The sequence below is a fragment of the Furipterus horrens genome, unplaced genomic scaffold (assembly GCF_987537825.1).
Source record: "Furipterus horrens unplaced genomic scaffold, mFurHor1.1.pri manual_scaffold_15, whole genome shotgun sequence".
In the NCBI taxonomy this organism is placed as follows: Eukaryota; Metazoa; Chordata; class Mammalia; order Chiroptera; family Furipteridae; genus Furipterus; species Furipterus horrens.
Window position 1 is genome coordinate 18,355,918 of NW_028327185.1, and position 18,703 is coordinate 18,374,620.

General features: G+C 48.8%; 1 protein-coding gene across 1 annotated transcript; it reads right to left on the bottom strand.

Moving 5' to 3' along the window:
* Nucleotides 1–3,116: 3,116 nt before the first annotated feature.
* On the bottom strand, nucleotides 3,117–18,629 carry FSAF1 (40S small subunit processome assembly factor 1). The gene is made up of 7 exons (XM_090263466.1): nucleotides 18,444–18,629; nucleotides 16,320–16,666; nucleotides 6,616–6,672; nucleotides 5,763–5,858; nucleotides 5,559–5,645; nucleotides 4,977–5,029; nucleotides 3,117–4,123 (listed from the first exon to the last, which is right to left on the bottom strand). Exons 1-7 carry the CDS (start codon nucleotides 18,526–18,528, stop codon nucleotides 3,985–3,987), a joined length of 864 nt encoding a protein of 287 aa, XP_090119592.1. The 5' UTR covers nucleotides 18,529–18,629; the 3' UTR covers nucleotides 3,117–3,984.
* Between the last annotated feature and the right edge of the window lie 74 nt (nucleotides 18,630–18,703).

Genomic DNA, 18,703 nt, shown 5'->3' on the forward strand with positions numbered 1-18,703 from the left:
ATGCAGAAGTGCCCTTCAAATATGAAAGATGAACACCCCTGCTTCCTGACTCCTTGGTTACCTTAGATTCTGGTACCTAAGGAGTCCTCCACCCATAATGTGACCCCTTTGTTTCCAAAGGTCTCGGGAACCAGGGTCTCAGAGTAAAGGAAGATGCACCTGAACCGCAGTCTTAGAAGGCTGGCTGGGCTCAGAGACGAAGGGGCTGGTGCTCTGCCCAGCCCTGGGGTCGCCTGCACTGTCTGTTAAGCGGGGTGGGGGGGTTCCGGTTTTTTCAATGAACGACCTTGACTTCAGTCAGGAAAAGGAGCTGGGAGGCGAGACCTGCAGGGGAGGTGCTGGTCTTCTTTCGAGGTGCACTGCTCATTGAGGACGCTCGTCCTCGGGAGGCCCCAGGGGGCTCCTGGGCAAGCGAGGTGGGCACCGCATACCAGGCCAGGGGCTCAGGAAGGCCCTGTGCGTCCAGAACAAGCTTCAGGCTTGGAACAGGGACGGCTCACAAGCAGGACCATCGTGGCTGCTCCCCAAGTCCTGCCTGGGGAAGGCTTCCCGCCACCCCTCCCACTCCTGGGGACGGGGCGTCCCCAGCCCAGACTTCCTCAGCACCAAGAGCAAGTGCAGAGTGAGCAGAGCAGAAACGTCAAATGCATGATGCAGAATTGCTGCTTTCGCACTCAACTGTTGTATTAAGCATGAGAGATGTTGTTTAACGTTGGCAAAGGAATTTAAAAAGTAAAGAAAAGCTTTGTGTCCTTGTTTTGGCCGTCCCCACAACTTCCACTCACCTGCCCTTCTTCACGCGTTTTCTCCCTCCCCTCCTCCCCCATCGCATCCATTTTGTCACTAGTTGTTGGTGTTTGGTGGCAGCCCTTGGTCCCTTTGGTGTTCATGCTCCACTGGAAGCATGGAGGGGAAAGGGGGGAGTGCTTTTTCTAATTTTTGTATTGGTATCCACAAGCCTTTGTATTTTTTGGATTGCAAACACTGTGTTTTCTGGTCTTCGGGGGTTGGTTGAACTTTGTGTATCGCCTTTTGGAAAACCTGAGTTTTACCACAGTCTCAAGCAGATTTGAAATAAATTCTTTTGACACTGCCAACGACTAAAAGACAAGGTGTGGTCTGTAATGACAGCTGGGCAGCAGGTCTGTCTGCCCTTTCCCAAATGGGTCCTGACTGCCGGCTGGACAGAGCGGAGGCTGCCCAAGCGGCCACCCTGTCTCTGGCCCAGAGGGCCTGGCGTCAGGCGCCAGCGTCAGTATCAAGAACCACCTCAAACAGCAGGAGTTCCTGGAATTCATTTTTGCAAAAAGGTAATAGGGCTGGAAATTGATAAGTTAGCACGTGGTTAAGATAAACTCATGAATAAAGATGATCGTGGGTTGTAAGTGGAAAGCGAGATTTGGGGCTAACATCCTAACTAACCCAGGAGCGGCGGAGCCTATGAAGCAGTCCCTTCCATCAGACAGCGCCCGCATGTCTGGCCCGGAAACTGACCTGTTGCCTTCCTCAGAGTACGATCCGCAGGAGGCCTGGCCTCGCCCCCGTTGCCTGCAGGTCCCTTCAGTGGCAGATTGAAGTTAGGGAGCAGGGACACGGAGCAGGTGCTCCGGGAGCCCACGCAGAGCAGGAAGGACTGGGCCAAGGGCGGTGCCGGAGCTGCAAGGCAGCCCCGCAAAGGCCTCCAGGCTGGGGTGCCCTCACTCTGCTCATTCACTGACTGGGCCACCCCCACAAGGGCTGATGGCCTAAAGCTGTGGTCTCGGCACTTTCAGCAGCTGAAAGGGGATCTGAGGGGACATCACAGCCTCCGCTGCGGCCGCGTCCTCTGCCACTGATCAGTGCTTCACGGGAGCTTGGGGAGCAGCTCTTTCAAATCCCGGTGGGGGCAGCTTAGATGAAGAACGTCACGGGCACAGGACAAACTGCATTGCTTCCGCTGTGGCTGGTACGGAGCGGTCCTGGAGTCGCTGCCTCCTCTCCTATCACTCAGGCCCCTGGCCCCCACCTGGCGCCCCTGCTCATGGTGATTCAGACCCTCATCCTGGGGGCTCTGAGCCTCAGCTCCTGGGGCCCTGCTCGGCCCAGGGCTGCTGCAATTGTCCATTTAACATGCAAATAGGGAAAGGGGAGTACCAAGAGGTGCCCGAGTGGGCCACCTGGGCGCAGGTTCCTCCCTGCCCCACCAGGGGACAGCAGCCCTACCTCCTCTCGATGATCAGGGCCAGTCACCCCTGCAAGGTGGTGGCTCTTTGAGCCCCGGCAACACGCTCGGTTCAGCGGGACATGTGCTGGGTTCTTTCTCCTCCGGGAAGCAGGCTCTCCAGGACTGCAGGGCCAAGCTGTGGGGACGGGCATCACCAGCTCCGAGAGGGTCACTGGGAGTAACGGCAGGCATAGCGTCGTGTGGGGCCAGGACCAGCCCAGGCAGGCGTGTCCACGACTGGGAAGAAAACCCGCCAAGGGGAGTGGAGGGACGGAGACAGCGAGGAAACGTTTCCCACCGCTCGGGAGCCGGTCTCTTCCCGCGGTGGCTGTTGCCAGACTCTCAGCAGGAACCATCTTCCTTTGGTGACGTTTTCATTGCCACCTCACTCGGCTCCTAACCTTGCTGGAGGAAACTTGATCCACGGGGAAATAAAAAGCATGGCTGAAGCTTTATTACCAATCCTTAAAGGACAGGTAGCTCCTAAACCTCAGTGTCTCCAGAGCACCCTGTGGCCACAAAACTGCTCTTTAAACATTTACACGGTAAACTAAAAGGTAAAACCATAACCAGGGGAGTAAGTTATACTTGGCACTTGCAGGTTTTCCAGAATGGACTGGCCTGGGGTTCTGGTCCAGGCTGGCCAAGTGTGCAGCTGTCTGAGCCACAGTGGCTGGTGGCAGGCCAGGGCAAGGCAGGGCACCTTTGCCTCCGGGCCCTCTGCTGCGGCACAAAGGGAGTTCAGCGCAGCTATGCTAACACCAACGGTCACTTCTAGCTCCTGAGAATTTTCCTGCTGCTTTGTCATGTTTGGGATCTTCTACACCTTTTTAAAAAAATTACTCTTAAGAACAACCAAAATTACATACCCTAATGAATACTGCCTTTCACAACACACCTGGGAAGTAAAACACCAAGTCCAACTTTGCTTTATTTCAAAACATTTTTGGAGCTCACCTGGCAGTGCCTTCAGAGTCACCTTATAAGTCACATAAAGAAGCCACTTATACCCCTCTGTCTTGACCAAAACTTTATTAGGTTTGGATCTGAATTTTTGGGGACCTAAAAAAATAAACAGTCAAAATGGATTTCCCACATTGAAGACTTTTTAAAATGTGCCATAGCTTTGAGTTCTAGACACTCTCTGCAAAGGCGACAGCATTAAAAAATTTATGTTTAGCTGCCCAATGTGATTACTTTGAAGGAGGTAGCCTTCGCTTAAATGTAGGTACTCGGATATGAGTCAAACTTGTCTGTTGTGTTATTTAATAGTCACAGTCATATAGACCCCAAAAGTTGTTATTTCATTTATATAACTTATGAAGTAGATTTTGAAAACTGAAAACTGCTTTTCCCACAAAATAACTGAAAAATTATCATTCTTAGTTCTTTCATGAGATAGTAACATTAAATCATTTTTAGAAAATTAAATGGCAATTTAAAGCTAATTATTAGCACTTACAATCAGTAAACTTATGGAAACTCTTACTCTAAGTGAACACACAAACATCAGCGGAGCTGGAACGCAGCAAACCTCGCTGAGGAAAATTAAACATCTTCCCAACAGGTTTGCTTTCTATGCACGCTGCGTGTGGTTGGCCCACCATGCCCATCACCCTCAAACAGGCACTTCAGCAACCAGAATTTTCTCATTTCTGTTTGACTGTTTCCCTAAAAGGCAGTCCACGAAACCAGAAACGAGAGAACGGCCTGGAGTCTGGCACAGGCCCCGCTTCAGCACAACGGCACTTCCTGCTCCTCTCCCGAGCTCAAAGAGCCCCTCATTTAGCCGCTCGGGAAGAATTTATTTTCTTGATATCAACTCGGCTCAGAATCAGTGTTCCATTTTTGAATTTGCCAACCTGTCCAATCCGTCCATTTGACAAAATACTGGGAGCTGATTTCTTCTTTTTGGCTTTCCTGCATTTACGATGAGAGGAAAGTACAGAGTTAAGCTTATAAAGAAGGATCGCAGCAGCACTAAGCAGACCACCACTGTCTGCTCCTGCAAAGCCCCGTCCCCTCCCCGCCAGCTGCCTGTCCTACCGCAGTACAGTCTCCCCGCGGTCCCTGAAACATGCCACTGCCTTCCTGCCTCAGGGCCTTTGCACTGGTTTCTTCTATAGGGAACCTTCTTGCTACCAGATCTTTTCAGGCTGCCCCTCCTCTTCACTCAGTTCTCACCTCAGATGTCACCTCCTTAAAATGATATCCCAGTCCATCCCCAACACCACATGCCTGGCGCCCAGTGGGCCCTCAATAGTCACACAGATATGGCCAGAACAAATGACCAGCTGACGGCATGGGCAAGCCCACTAAGAGTCCAAGAAAAAGGTTAAGACAAAAGGAGTCAATTCTGAGATAGTGACTCAAGGTGGGAGAAAAGGCACTTGAGTAAAAGCTAAGAAACACACTTCAGCAACAGCACGGATGTTCCATTTCTCTTGTGGCATCAAAGGACCGGTGCTACAGACTCGGTCCGCGTGGTCACAAGTCTCCTGTTGGAAACGTCAATCTCAGCGTTTCCACTGGTCACTTGTAGTGTCTGGTCTTTGAAAACAGGAGACTGGAGAAGGTTCCCACTTCAGTTCTGAGGTCGGTGAGTTATGCTGGACAATGTACGAAGTCCTGACTTCCCCTTAAAGGGCTTGATGAGGAGACAGGGGGCGCTCTAACAGGCTGGGGACACCACCTACACTCAAGGATTATTTTCAGAACTAATCAATAGGTTTGCCCATATTGCTCCACCCTAGTATCTCACAGGGTCACTCACCTGTCTTCCTGCCCCTTCCTCCTCTTCTTCTTGAAAATATCTATGTCCTGGGCCTGATTTCAGAAATTTAAGATTACATACACATCAGTAATAGAAAGGCAAGAGGTCTGTGATCAAGAGCCACTGAGAGGCTATTTGTTTTAACATATTTTTGAGTAGACATATTAAAATAAAAGACTCAGAGTTTCATCCTAAAACCTTTTCCAGAAAAGACTGAGGGTAGACATGTCCGATTTCTGTTTCAGATGAAAGGGAGTGGAATGCCCACCCACCTGGGGTGTTTCATCAGCCCTGTGCACTCTACAACATAAAATACACACACAAAAAAAACTGGCTCTATGGAAGAACAATCAAAGTAGCTGATGTTATCTGCATGGGAGGGTGCTACTTTAATCAAGCCATTCATGTAAACATGCAAGACCACGTGGCTGGTCCTGTAAAATGCTGCTGACCTGAGTAAGTGGCGAGATTTGGACCCTATAACTCTAGATCTTTCCAAGCAGCCAGGCCCACATGCCATTGTGACAAGCTGCAACCACCTTTCTGTTCTCGTCTGAATAAAGAAAAGGCCATGACACCTACCATTCTCTTCTCTTCTTCCTTTGCTGCCTTTTTTTCTTTGATCTGCTCCTGCAAAACCTTGTAATTCACGTAACTCTTTTTGGGAGGCTGAAAGGAAAGGAAAGGGACGCGTAACATTAGTTTTTATTTTGCACATATGTCCCAGGGTCCCTGGCCCCGGCTGGCCGTGCCCTGTCTCGTGACAGAGGCTGAGCAGCCGCTCACCTGAGCACCCAGCATAATCGCGCGTTCCCGTTCCAGGATGCGTTCCTTCCCTTTTCCATAACCCGTGATCCCAAACCGGTGCACCTCCAGCCGAGCCTGCAGGCACAAAGCAGAATCAGACCCAAGTGCATTCCAGAACCGCCGCAGAGGAACTCTGTGCCCAGTAGCGGTGCGTTTCAGACGCGATGGGCTATGCGTCCGGTGCTGGTGTGTGTTCTTGCGCCCTGCAGGGGCTGCTGCCGGCAAGGAGTCAGGGATGCGGGCTGAAGGAGCCGGGTGCGGTCTCCTCCTGGGGACCACCACCTCCCAGCACGGCTCCCGTGACTCTGGACAGCTGAGGCCAACCATTCTCCCTGCACAAGTCGGGGCCAGAACTGCCGTCAATGCAGAGCCTGCAGCCCTCCGGGACGCTCTCTGAAACAGCTGCTACCCACGGGGCAATAGCTGTAACCTAAAGGTACCTCTCCAAACATGCGCTCTCACACTTAGGGCCCACTCATCACAGCTTTAAGCACAGACCTGTGGTTTCTCTTTAAAAAGAGATCGTCAAAAGGAGAGAAAAAGTCGCCAATACCTCCTCTCAGCAGTTGAATCACTTCCTCCTGTCTTTCCCCTTGTGCATTTTAAAGACCTAGTTACAACCAGAGAGCCCACGCACCTCGCTCACCCCGCTCACCGCTGTATCGTCTGTGCTGCAGTCACAAAACCGGGTGCTTCATTCAGACGACTGCATGATATCCAAGAAAGTGAATGTAGTGATGTGCTTCACCGGCCCCCAGCCCTGGGACGTGTTAACGTTTCATCTTTTTTGGCAATAGAAAGATTAAAAAATAAACAATTTCAAAACACATACCTTTTCTAAGTTGAATTCTTGTATATTCACATCTTTCTCAAGGATACTAGTTTTGGTCTGAAAAAGAAAAACAATTCTTATTTAGATCATCTGTTAGGACTTCATTATAGTATCTACTACCAACTGAGTGGACTTGTTTTAAAAAGCCTTGAAATTGGCCCAGATGCTTAAACACTAAACAAATACCAGCATGATGCACAAAATCCCAATTAACACCTAATGGAAGAAAAATGGAGAAGAAAGTTTTAAGGTCTCGAGGCTTAAGGAAGGACGGATGAGAAAGTCAGAAAAGAAAAGATGGGGCGAGACCAGTGCTGTACCTCATGCACCACCCATACAGGTGTGTGTGTGTGGGGGGGGGGTCAGAAGAGGGTAACTGTGTGAGCAGGGATGTTAGAGGGTAAAAAAGATTATGTTTAAATACGTGATTCTCTCTTTCCTTCTCTCCCATCCATTCTAATGGCTAACAGAACTCCACTGTGGTGGAGATGTGGTTTCTAATTCCCACAGAAAATAATCATACTACAAGCCTTCAAAATACACGGCTCTTTACATCAATATATCCTCTGGCTGTGGCTACCAGCCTGCAGAATTGACCAGGAAACTGTACTGCCAAACCTGGCCAGTGACAGAGGTCCCGACTCAACCCCAGCCCCAATCTGGACGACAGGATGCAGAGGGCGGAGCCCGCAGCCTCTGGGAAAGGGGGTCCTTGGGTCCTGCTCAGCAGGGTGGGCTGTGCTGGTGGGAGCGAGGAGTCCTGCTCCCCACCTCCCTGAGAGGCACCCTGCAGGCTATGTGTCTCCTTGTTGCTTCTTCTCCAAACAGAGCTGTGCTTCCGCTCATCCTGTCTGTCCCCCACCGTGTGGTGTATGTGTCATCACAGATGATGGCTTCCATCTCCGCGAGGACCCCTGCACTGACCTCCTGGTGATTATTACAAGGACATCGGATAAAATGGCGTGAGAGTGCAGCCCAGGTCTGGTGAACAGGAAAGCATGACTAATGCTCCTGGTATCAACTAACCCACCGACCAGGGGCCAAGAGGCGCCCGTACCCCCCGGCACCGCTCAGCGGCTGCCACGCACACACGGGCTCTGGACGCGCCTGGGTGCTGGGTAAACAGCACCCCACCCCAGAGGGCATCTGCCGTGCTCCAGGCACGTGGCCTGGCTCTGGGCTGTCGATCCCACAGATGCATCTTCCATGCTGCCATGCTTTTATTACGCTTCCAATTTTATTCAGACAATCACACATTTCACAGAATCAGATGCCTTAACTGAGACCACAGGCAGAGCACAGAGGATGCTGAGGGGGCACATCCACGTACCAACCCCGGAAAGGCTTACTTCCTCTTCCACGGCTGCAAAAGACTCTACGCTGACTTTGAAGTTAGGATCTCTCTTCCACTGGCATGCACATCTAATCAAAGTGATATGATAAACAATACTTCTGAAGAACAAATGAATTAAATCTTAATGATTTCAGAATCATATCCGAATCTTTAAATACAAATTTATATACTAAAAAAATAAAAAAAGAATAAGAAGAAAGCTTGACTTGGGGTGGTGAACACACAATACAATATACAGTGGATGGGTTATAGGACTGTACACCTGAAACTTATATCTTTTATTAACCAATGTTACTGCAATAAACTCAATTTAAAAACAGTATACTGTTCACAGATCTCCAGAATCCCATGAAAACTTGATCTCCTTTTCTAAATGTTTAAGAAGGCCTTCCTCTCCTTTCCTCTCCCGCATGAAGCAACGGCTGTCTACACACCGCCGAGCTGAAAGCCTCCCTCAGGAGCGTCAGGTGGCCCGCCTGTTGTTAGAGAGCAGCAGGAGAGGGCAGAGGCCTAAAGAGACCCACGCGCCGTCATAGCACGCCTGGGCCCCTGTGGGATGGCTACCGTGGAACTGGCCCGCAGAGGACGGGGCACAGCCTCCGACGTCCCTGTCCTCCACAGCAGCCCACGGAACGCCCAGTCCTCGCACTGCTGCTCACCTGCTGTGTGGCACCTGGGCTCGGGGGCTGTGCAGACCAAGGGCAGGCCTGGGTGGCAGGACAGGTCAGAGATGGAGAGCCCCCTCAGGGATCCCAAGCCCCCTGTTAACACTTTACCAGGAACGTCCTAGTTTTGGAGTTGCTGATGTGTTTCTGAGAAACGGTCTGGCTTCTGGATCCTCGTTTATAGAAAAGCAAACATTTGGGAAAAATTCTTGCTGTTTCATGATGCTGAGTCTATTAGGATGACCCCCAACGCTACCAAGCGCTAGTTTTTATTCACAGCTTTGAAACCACTTCGGTACATCACTCACGATGCATCCCCGAGACAGAAACAACTGGGGGCTTCGTCTTCTTCCCCCGCGTCCCCACTGTGGTGGGAGGCACTACCTACCGCCTACAGACAACACTGGGTCCGCCCCGACTTCTACGCACCCAGAACTGGGCGTTGCTGCCCACCTGAGTCAGGCAGGGCCACGTGGCTTTCTCTGGCCAAAGAAATGTAAACAGAGGGTTCCCCTTCCACGTGGAACCTTTAAGCACCGTTCACTACCTCCCCTTCCTCACCAAAGCAACCAAGAACCTTCCAGGTGGAGCCCCTATTATCCTGGGTGCCCAGATGAGGAGGGTATGGCGCAGAGCACCCTGCCCGTGCCAATTCTGATGGCCACGTACCACGAGGGAAAAAACTAACTTTTGCTTTTAAGCCACTGAGATGTAAGGACTGTCTCTGCTCAAACCAGGGCCTGGCCCATCCTGACGCAGACAGCCTTTCTGCCCCACACACGAGAGCGTGCGTGTTTGGAGATCTGGAGACCTTGTATGTTAGGCGATGAAGCAGGAAGACAGCTGTAAGAAGAAGGAAGCGTTTGGGAGAAATGGGGCGGGGGGCAGGATGAAAGTAGGCAGCTCACAGGCTCCATGCCTCGTCTACAGGCTGACCCGCTGATCCAAGGTCTTTTCTCCTGCACTTACTAGATTTTTTATTCCATTAGTTACACTGTCCAACTTTTGTTCAAGTAATTCTAGGAATACTGAGAAAGTATTCATATCTGTTCAAATGAAACAAATGGCGGTCAGATTTTAAGACTCCTGAGCAGACAAAACCAGCCTAGCCGCACAAGCAAAGCCTAACTTAGCTCATTTTGCAAGACAAGTGAGGCTAACTTGACCGTGGTCACTTCTTGCTTCAGCCTTTGAAAATTCTAAGTGAAACTTAGATTCATCCCCCAAATTAATACGAGATAGCCACTAAGCAATCCCCTTCCGTTCAGGAGAATTCTGATATCGTAACCAATCACTGGGAAGAACCAAGTCACTGCTTCCACACCCCATAAGCTGCGTCAGAACAGTACCCCTCTGAGCCCCACTCCATGCTTTAGCTGGAGCACTCCGGGGCTGCAAACAGTGGCCACAATACGCTTTTACTACTTAACTTCTTTAGTGATTCACTGGCCTTACTTCTGTTTTGATAAACTTGTGACATATTTTATTGAGTATAAATTACTTCAACTAGATTACTTTCTTCTCAACACAGACCTGACACTGGACCTACTAAAGAACAGCTGGGGCGCTGGAGAAGGGGGGACTTCAGGGTGGAGTCCTAGGGACAATCCAGGTAAGGCACAGATTATGAGGCCAGTAAGACCCTAGGGCAGCAACGTGGGGAAATGTCTTCATGTCAGGGGAAGTTCTGGACAAGAGCCTAAGCTAACCTACATTCTGTCTCTGTGGTGAAATAGTCAGGGACACAGCTTTGAAGGCAGAGGCCTTGGGCCTGACCTGAGCTCCGGTACTTATTTCGCATCCACAACCCTTTATCTGGAATCCCCAGAAAAGTCAGTTTTTACATTTCTAAAAGGTGAGACTGTGATTATTCTGAATATTAAATACCAACTCTAGTGGGGGCCCCAGGCAACAACCCACAATGAAGGACATTCACAGCTGTGCAGCATCAATGAATATCAATGCCAAACGGAACAAACGAAAATAATTCTTAAGCCTCATATCAGTTCAGGTCAGGTTTTCCTGCCAGAGAAATCTGTACCAAACTTAAAAACAACAACAACAAAAACTAATTTGTGGTTTCCAAGGCTCCAGGGTTTTAGAGCTATAGATTTGAGACTGGGGGTTACTGTTTAAATGCAGGCAAATAATTTAAAATGAAGACAGGTCTCATGAATTGTAAGGCTTCGGTGAGATAATGAATTAATGAATATAATAATTGCTTCTAGTAGACAGTGAGCACCCAGTAAATATCAGCTATTATTAGCAATCCGTTATATACTCAAAAGAGGTCTACACGGACCTCAGTCCAGGCCACAGAAGCCGAGAGTCCGTTCTGATCTCAGTGCACGGTTCTGGTTCTTTTATTGTCTTTATTATCCCTCTTCTATGCAGGCCACAAAACAAGCTAAGGTTCGTGACCTTTGTCAAGATGGCCCAAAGTTAAGGGTGAAGAAATGGCACCTATAAGACATGTCCCTTAGGGCCAAACAACACTTGGATTATTTTAAACTATACATGACACCAGGTGAAGAGCACAGACATTTTCTCCTCGTTGGCAGTGTTGCAATACTCATTCGAGAGTGGGTTCATCACTCACCCCTCCCAACCTAAGCCCAGGCCACGCCACAGGACCTGGCCCATGGCAACCACATCCTGACTCAGTGCCCCCCCACCCCGCTTCTTGTTAAGAGCTGACCTGTAACCTATTTACTACACAGGGGCCTGAATGATCTTTTTAAAATATAAATCACCTCATTCCCTTGCTTAAAAAATCTTTGATGGCATTTCTTGTCCTTTAAATTTAAATCTGAAGGTCTTGCCATTGCCTGCAAGAACTGTCAAGGGCTGGCCCGCCTGACTCTCCGGCAGCTCCCGTCACTCTCCATTCTGCCCCACTCCCTCCGGCCCTCCAGCCTCTGGACGGATGCACGTCAGGTTTTTCCACACCATGAGGTACTTGCAACACAGCTTTCTCTGCCTGAACAGGTCCTCTGGCTCCTTTTACAAGCACGTTAACAAAGGCGTTCACCTGGTGTCACCTCCGCAGAGATTATCCAACCACTCTACTCAAAGGGGGTACTGCCAGTTACTCTCAGGACCCTACGTTTTTCCTTCAGAGCATTTCTAACTCAGTTTAATTATATTATTGATTTTCCTGGGGTTTGCCTGACTCTACCAGTAGACTGCATACTCCCTTAGGGCAAAGTTCACTGCTCTCTCCTGGGTCTCGCCAATAGTAGGTGCCCAATTACTTGTGGAATAAATAGATGAATAGATAAATGATCTCTTACCTACTATTTCCTGTCAAACAACTTCTATAGTCACTACTCTATAGATGGGACATGATGCCCTGGCCAGGTGGCTCAGCTGGTAGGAGCGTCTTCCTGTACACTGAAAGGGTTGCGGGTTCAATTGCTGGCCAGGGCACATAACTAGGTTGCAGGTTTGATACCTGGTCGGGGCACATATGAGAAGGCAACCAATAGATGTTTCTCACATAAATGTTTCTCTCTCTCTCTCTCTGCCTTTTTCTCTCAATCAATAAAAACATGTCCTCATGTGAGGATTGAAAAAAGACTTGAATTAAATGGGACAAGACTAGGAAATTCATTTGCCAGAAAACTGAAAAGGGTAAAATGCTAAATAAATGGTAGCCAAGTTTCCAAATAAACCCATTAAAAGGAGTCCTGGTCACTAATTCCAATGTTTGTGGGGAGGTTTCTCCACACATCCAATAAGCCATGTGTTCTACAATTCAGCTCAATTGCTCAGTCTCACAAGACCGCCCTCCACATCAGATGCTAAAGCCAAGTCCAGCTTGTTACCTGTACTTCTGACCAGCTGGCTATAATTCAGACCCCCTTCTTGGGTCCAGGTCATTTGTTAAAGTGACTCACAGAACTCAGGAAACCTATTCACTTACCAGATCAGTGGTTTTATAGAAGGACGAAACTCAGAACAGCCGGACAGAAGAGAAGCACAAGGCAAGGCCCGGGGAAAAGGCGTGGAGCAGCCGTGCCCTGGCCCGTCGCACCCGCCTCCCAGCACCTGCACATGGTCACCCACCGTCCTTTTGGGGTTTTACAGAGGCTTCATTAGAGGCGTGACTGATTAAAGCACTGGCCACTGAACTCAACCTCCAGCCTCCACCCATCACCGTCCCCAGAGGTAAGGGCAGCGAGGCCGAAAATTCCAACCTTCTAACCACAAGGCTGGCTCTCCAGGCAGCCAGCTGCCATCCTTAGATGCCTCCCAAAGCGCAATTCATTAACACAAAAGACACCTTCATCAGCTCATCCTTCGGGATATCCAAGGGTTTTAGGAGTTCTGTGCCAGAATGGGGACAAAGACCAAATAAATATTTATTACAAATCACATCATCCCACGAAAACCTGCTTTGATGCACAATTCAGTTTAACAACAATATTTATAGTACAAGCCTAAGTTCTGGGAAAAGGCACTTCCTGGGTCCTGGCAGGGCTGACTGGACTGTTGCCCCAACTGGCCAATATCTTTTCTGTCCTTACGTCTCCAAAGATGACCAGCTAGGTCCCTAATTGATCAATGGAAGCTATCGTTATTTTATCGTATGTTTTTGCTGATTCCGTATCTGTTTGGACTGTCTTACAATAATCTGTAAGCTTTTAAAGAGCCAGGCACAACGCTGTCTTATCATGGCACAAAACCTTTTAACACAGCATTACATGTCCTAATCAGCCCCAGCTGACTGATTCTTCTTTCCCAGCATTCCCTATGCCCAGGACATGACAATGTAACTAGTACTATATTCATCTTTACTTATTTACATGTTGCAATGTTCACATTCTAAAGCGTTTGTATGTTCATATGTTTTTTACTATGTCCATATTATGTCTCCTTAGCCAAACACATTCACATTTTCAGAGTTTAAATTTTAAAAAGGAGTAAAGGGCAGAGCACCAAGGACCACTGGAAAATACCATTAATGTTAGGAAGTCCAAAATGTAGAATGAGCTGAGGTTCCGGACAAAAGCCAGCTACACCGAAAAAGGACCCATCTGGAGTAGAAAGGAGACAATTCAACAGCCTCCTGCAGACATTCTATTATTAAGAGACAGAGAAAGGCAGACTCACTCACTGCCAACATCTGCCCTTCCTATTGGAAAGAATATTTTCCATTCCAGAAACAGAAACACGAGTGGGTGTAAGAGAACCCTGAAGACATAGACTTTGAGGAAACAAGGACAGTTCACTTTTCCAAACGCAGGATTATATGGCAAAGCAGTGGCACAGGCCCTGGTCGGGCAGCTCAGTTCATCAGTGTCGTCCTGATACACCAAGTTTGTGGTTCAGCCCCTAGTCAGGGCACACACAAGAACCAACTGGTGAGTACATAAATAAGTGGAACAACAAACTGGTGTCTCTCCCTCTCCCTCAAATCAATCAATAAAAAAATCTTTTAAGCAAGCAGTGGTGCACACAGAAAATCCTAATATTTATATGGCACACTGAGGTAATTCATGCTAATCATTGTCAGCTACCCTGGCCGGCCAGCTTGGGAACTCTGGCCAGCCTATGGGCAGAGGACATCCACTTCTTGGCCTGCCTGTAACAGTTCCCAGTGCCTCAGTACTGGGAGTATAAGAGTTGGAGAGCTGACCTAGAATCCTAAAATAAAGGCAGGTGTGATTACAATATGCACCAATGATCTTTGAGGAGATGCTGCTGAGCTTGACCTGAAGCGCTGCCTGAACTGTAAAAAAAATTACACAGGTGGTTTTTTAAACCATAAGAAAGATGTGGTAAGCACTGGGCACCAGCATATGTTCATATGCTCATCAACAACCATGGAGACTAAATGATCTTTGTAGCGGAGTCAACTGCGGTCTCCAAAAAGATATGTCCATGTTCTAATCCCCTGTAAACGTGAACTTATTTAGATAAAGGGTCTTTGTAGTATAAGTAAGGAACTCATGATGAGATCCATCCTTGATTTAGGATGGACCCTAAACCAATGACAGGTGTCCTAAAAGAAAGGCAGAAGGAGATTCAAGACCCAGACACACAGGGAAGAGGCCTCGTGAAGAGGGAAGCAGAGTTTAGTTATGCAGCCACAAGCCAGGCATGCTCAGCCTCCAGGAGCTGGAAGAAGCAAAGAAGAGTTCTCCCTTTAGAGGGGCTATGGCCCAGCCAACACCTTGATTTGGAACTTCTGGCCTCCAGAACTATCTGGAGAGACAGTATCTGTAGAGCAGTCCTCAGAGACTAATACAATCATCTTTTATGACAGACAGAAGTGTACAGGATATGGGGAACGCTACAGAAATGGAGTATCTGGATTTTAGCAATGACCCTGACAAAACCATTATGGTGTCCTTGTGAAAAAATCATGGACTGAATTTTGAGGGAGACTTACAAATTGGGTCTGAGAAAGACTGCTGCTCAGTATAAGCAAACTGTTTTTCATCAGAAGTTCCCTGAGAGCAAGGAATTTGTCCATTTTGTCTAATGCTATATCCCAGTGACAAGAACAGTGGCCAGAAAACAGCTGTTGAATGACTGAGTTTCCTCTGAGCCCTCTCGAGCAGAACAGGTGAACTCGGCAGGCTTGGGTGTAGCACACCCTGCTCACGCCCAAGAAAGTCCAGTTTTCATGATTGGCCCTTGGCTGGCTCCTAGGGACGGAGCAATTAGAATATTGTCCCTGACACAGTGTTTTTTCACACCTGAAGCCTTGACCCACGCTGTACCAGATCTGCCTAGGTAGTTAAAACAGTCGTCCCCACTTACCTGCAGGGAGAACATTCCAAGTCTCCCACGTGGCTGCCTGAAACCGCAGACAGTGCTAAATCCTAGAGACTCTGCTTTTTCCTATACAAACATATCTATGGGGAAGCTTAATTTACAAATTAGGCACAGTAAGTGGCTAACAACAACTAGTAGCTCAATTATGATAATATTCTGTAATAAAAGTTATGTGAATGTGGTCTCTCTCTCTTTCTGATAACCAAGGCAGCTACTAAGCAGCTCATGGGCAGGGAGCACATCCAGTGTTCATACACTGGACAAAGGGACAATGCACGTCCCAGGCAGGACAGTGCCAGACAGGGCGAGATTTCTCATCCTCCTCAGAATGGTGTGCAACTGAAAAAATATGAATTGTTTATTTCTGTAATTTTTCATTTAATATTTTTGAGCCATGGTTGACCGTGGGAAACCGCAAATAAGGGGGGACTACTGTACGCACAGTGGGATTTATGGTGAATACCTGCTTTTTCTCGGGGGGTCGAAAACTTAACTAGGGTTAGTCTGGATGCCTACATGACTGACCCTCAGTAAAAACTCTGGACACCCGGGCTGGGGTGAAACTCCCACGCACTTCCCATGCACTGTCACACACCACCCCTGGGGAGATTAAGCCTGTCTCATGCAGCTCCACTGGGAGAGGACCCCCAGACCCTGCCCCAAGTTTCCTCCAGACTTCAGCCCAGGTACCTTTTCCCTTTGCCAATTCAACTCTGTATCCTTTTGCTGTAATAAATCGTAACTGTGATAGTGACTATATGCTAAGTCCTGCGTATGATAAATGCCTTTAGCAAATCCTCAAGCCTCAGGGTGGTCTTGGGGACCCCTGGCGTAATCTATAAAGATATTCACCTTATACTGTAACATCAGGGTTTGTACCTATAAGCTAACCAACTTACTGCCTCCGCGGTGGTGTCTTGATCCGGCTTCTGTTTTCTTTTTTTGTTTCTGCTGCGGAATTCCACCACTTGTACTCGCTCCCTGTTGTTCAGGGGAGAGGGAGCTGCTGCGGCACTGGGGACTTGCGGCCCTGTGGGGGCACCCGTGGGGGTCACGGGAGGGGTGCACTGCAGCTCTTCTCGGAGCTCCAGGAAGAAGGTGGAAGCGCTCTTCCTCTGGCCCCTTCCCGGAGAGCCAGGCAGGGGAGCTGGCTCTGCCCCCAAGGCCACCGGAGCCTCCACATCTCTCCTCTTGTTCTCTCTTTTCTTCCTGATCCGTTTCTCTTCTGCCTCACCTTCCGTCTCTCCTGTTTGCTCAAACACGAGGAGAAAGAGTTTTGGTTTTAGCTACCACCCATATCAAATCGTGTGAATACACGCATACGTAGGCCACAGCTAGAAACACCAGGCTATTGCACACAAAGAAAAAACTAAATGTTTTTCTTCCAAGAGCATTGTATTCGCACAACTTATAGAATCAAAAATGCACAGCATCTTTTCCTAGGTAACTATATTCATGTCTGGGACTCTTAACAGCATAGTTATTTTAATCGTCATCTTAGTCCTTACTGCAAGTGTCATGTGGCAAAAAATAGTCCCAGACTGGTAACTGTAGTTGGCTCACACTTTGTACTCAAAATCGCAGCCAGTGTTTCTTGTTAACACTTTCTGGGGTTACAGGTAGAGATTACAGTTTTCCTATCTTCTTTCAGTAGTAAATTAAGATGAATCTAAGCCAACAGGCTTAATTCAAGGGCCTTTATTTTCTACTAAATCCCCATAAATTCTCTTCATTTCACCTGTTTCAATTCTGACCACTCACCTGAACGTTCTAACAAAAATGCTGGGCCTTGTTCCTCACCCAACAGTTCAAATGCCACAGAGCTCTCTGAACAGCGGCTGATCATTTACATTTGCTTCTACTTGCTTAGTCTTCTATTCTGTAAACACTTAAGAGCTAACTAAACTTTGGAATTTGGGATATAAAGGTAGTAGTTAAGTAGTTAAAAGCATCATTTCCATCCTATGTTCACAGAAACTATATCTAGGATTTTGCAGCTTAGTTTTTTCTTCTGGATTTTAAGCTTCTCAAGGTCAGAGATGAAGTCTCCTCTGTCCTCCACTATTTCCAAGGGCACAGTGATGCTCTGGACACAGTACAGTCAATTCAAGTGCAGGGACTGGAGCTAGACTGCCTGCATATTGGAACCCAGACTCTGCAGATTACTAGCTATGGAAGCTTCAGAAAAGTTTTTAATCTCTAGTGCTTGATTCTACACCTGTGATAATGGGATTAATGACAGTATCTGCTTTGCAGGGTGGTTGTGAAAATTAAATGCGTAAATACATGAAAAGCATAGAGTATATGGGAAGTTCTCAATACTCTTTAGCTATCATTTTTACTGTTTAACTGGGCTTAGAATTTTGAGCAATGGCTCCAAAATAGCTTTTGCAACATCACGCTACACATTTAAGAGTATATGGTGCAGAAACGAGGTTTCTTCCCTGGGGCAAAAAGTTCTTCTAGTGACGGGTCATGTGGTTGCCAAATTATAGTGGTAAGTTTAATTCTTCTTTCCCCAAAAAAGATAACAGAAGGAGGGCATAAGTTGTTATGGTTGTGAGAAGCTTCATGTGAAAACGTTCTCTGACGTCCTTGGCGAGGGGACACACTGAAGAATGAGGCCCCATCGTGGCAAGGTGGTACTAACTAACGTACGAGGGTCACCTGGGTCTGGGGAGCGGCGAGGTGAGGGGGATCCCCAAAGGTCCAGAAACCACGTGCATCACCCTCGTTAAGTCTGAAAGCCTTGGTGCTTCCGACAACTGGGTTGGTGCCCACGCTAAGGAAGCGCTGGGAGGTTCGACTCATGAATAATAACCCGACCACGGGGACAGGAGAGAGGTGACAGACGGAGAAGCTGTGTGCTGAAGCCAGCGCGGTACCAGGGCGGACGAGCCGAGGGGTGCTGGGCGCGCAGGAACTGGAGCCCGAGAGCGGAGGCCCGCCCGGTTCGCGGCGCACAGCCAACCCTCGGCTCCTCCAGTCGGCTCTCCACGTGGGCTCCGAGGCCCCGCACTCACCAAAGTCGTAGAGGTTCTGGAGCAAGGCGTCCAGCAGCTGAGAAGAGGGGGCCGACGAGGACCCCAGCCCCTGCTCCAGCGCCATCGTGGGGTCGCACTCCGCGGGCACCCCGGAGGCCCCCGGGCCGCGTGAGCGCGCCGCCCCGCTTCCGGGTTCCGCCGGCTGCGCGCGCGCCGCAGGTCCCCACGCGGCTTCCGTCCTGGCTAAGATGGCGACGCCCGGGGTCCCGCGGAGCGGTCGCAGAGGGTGCGGCTGCCCT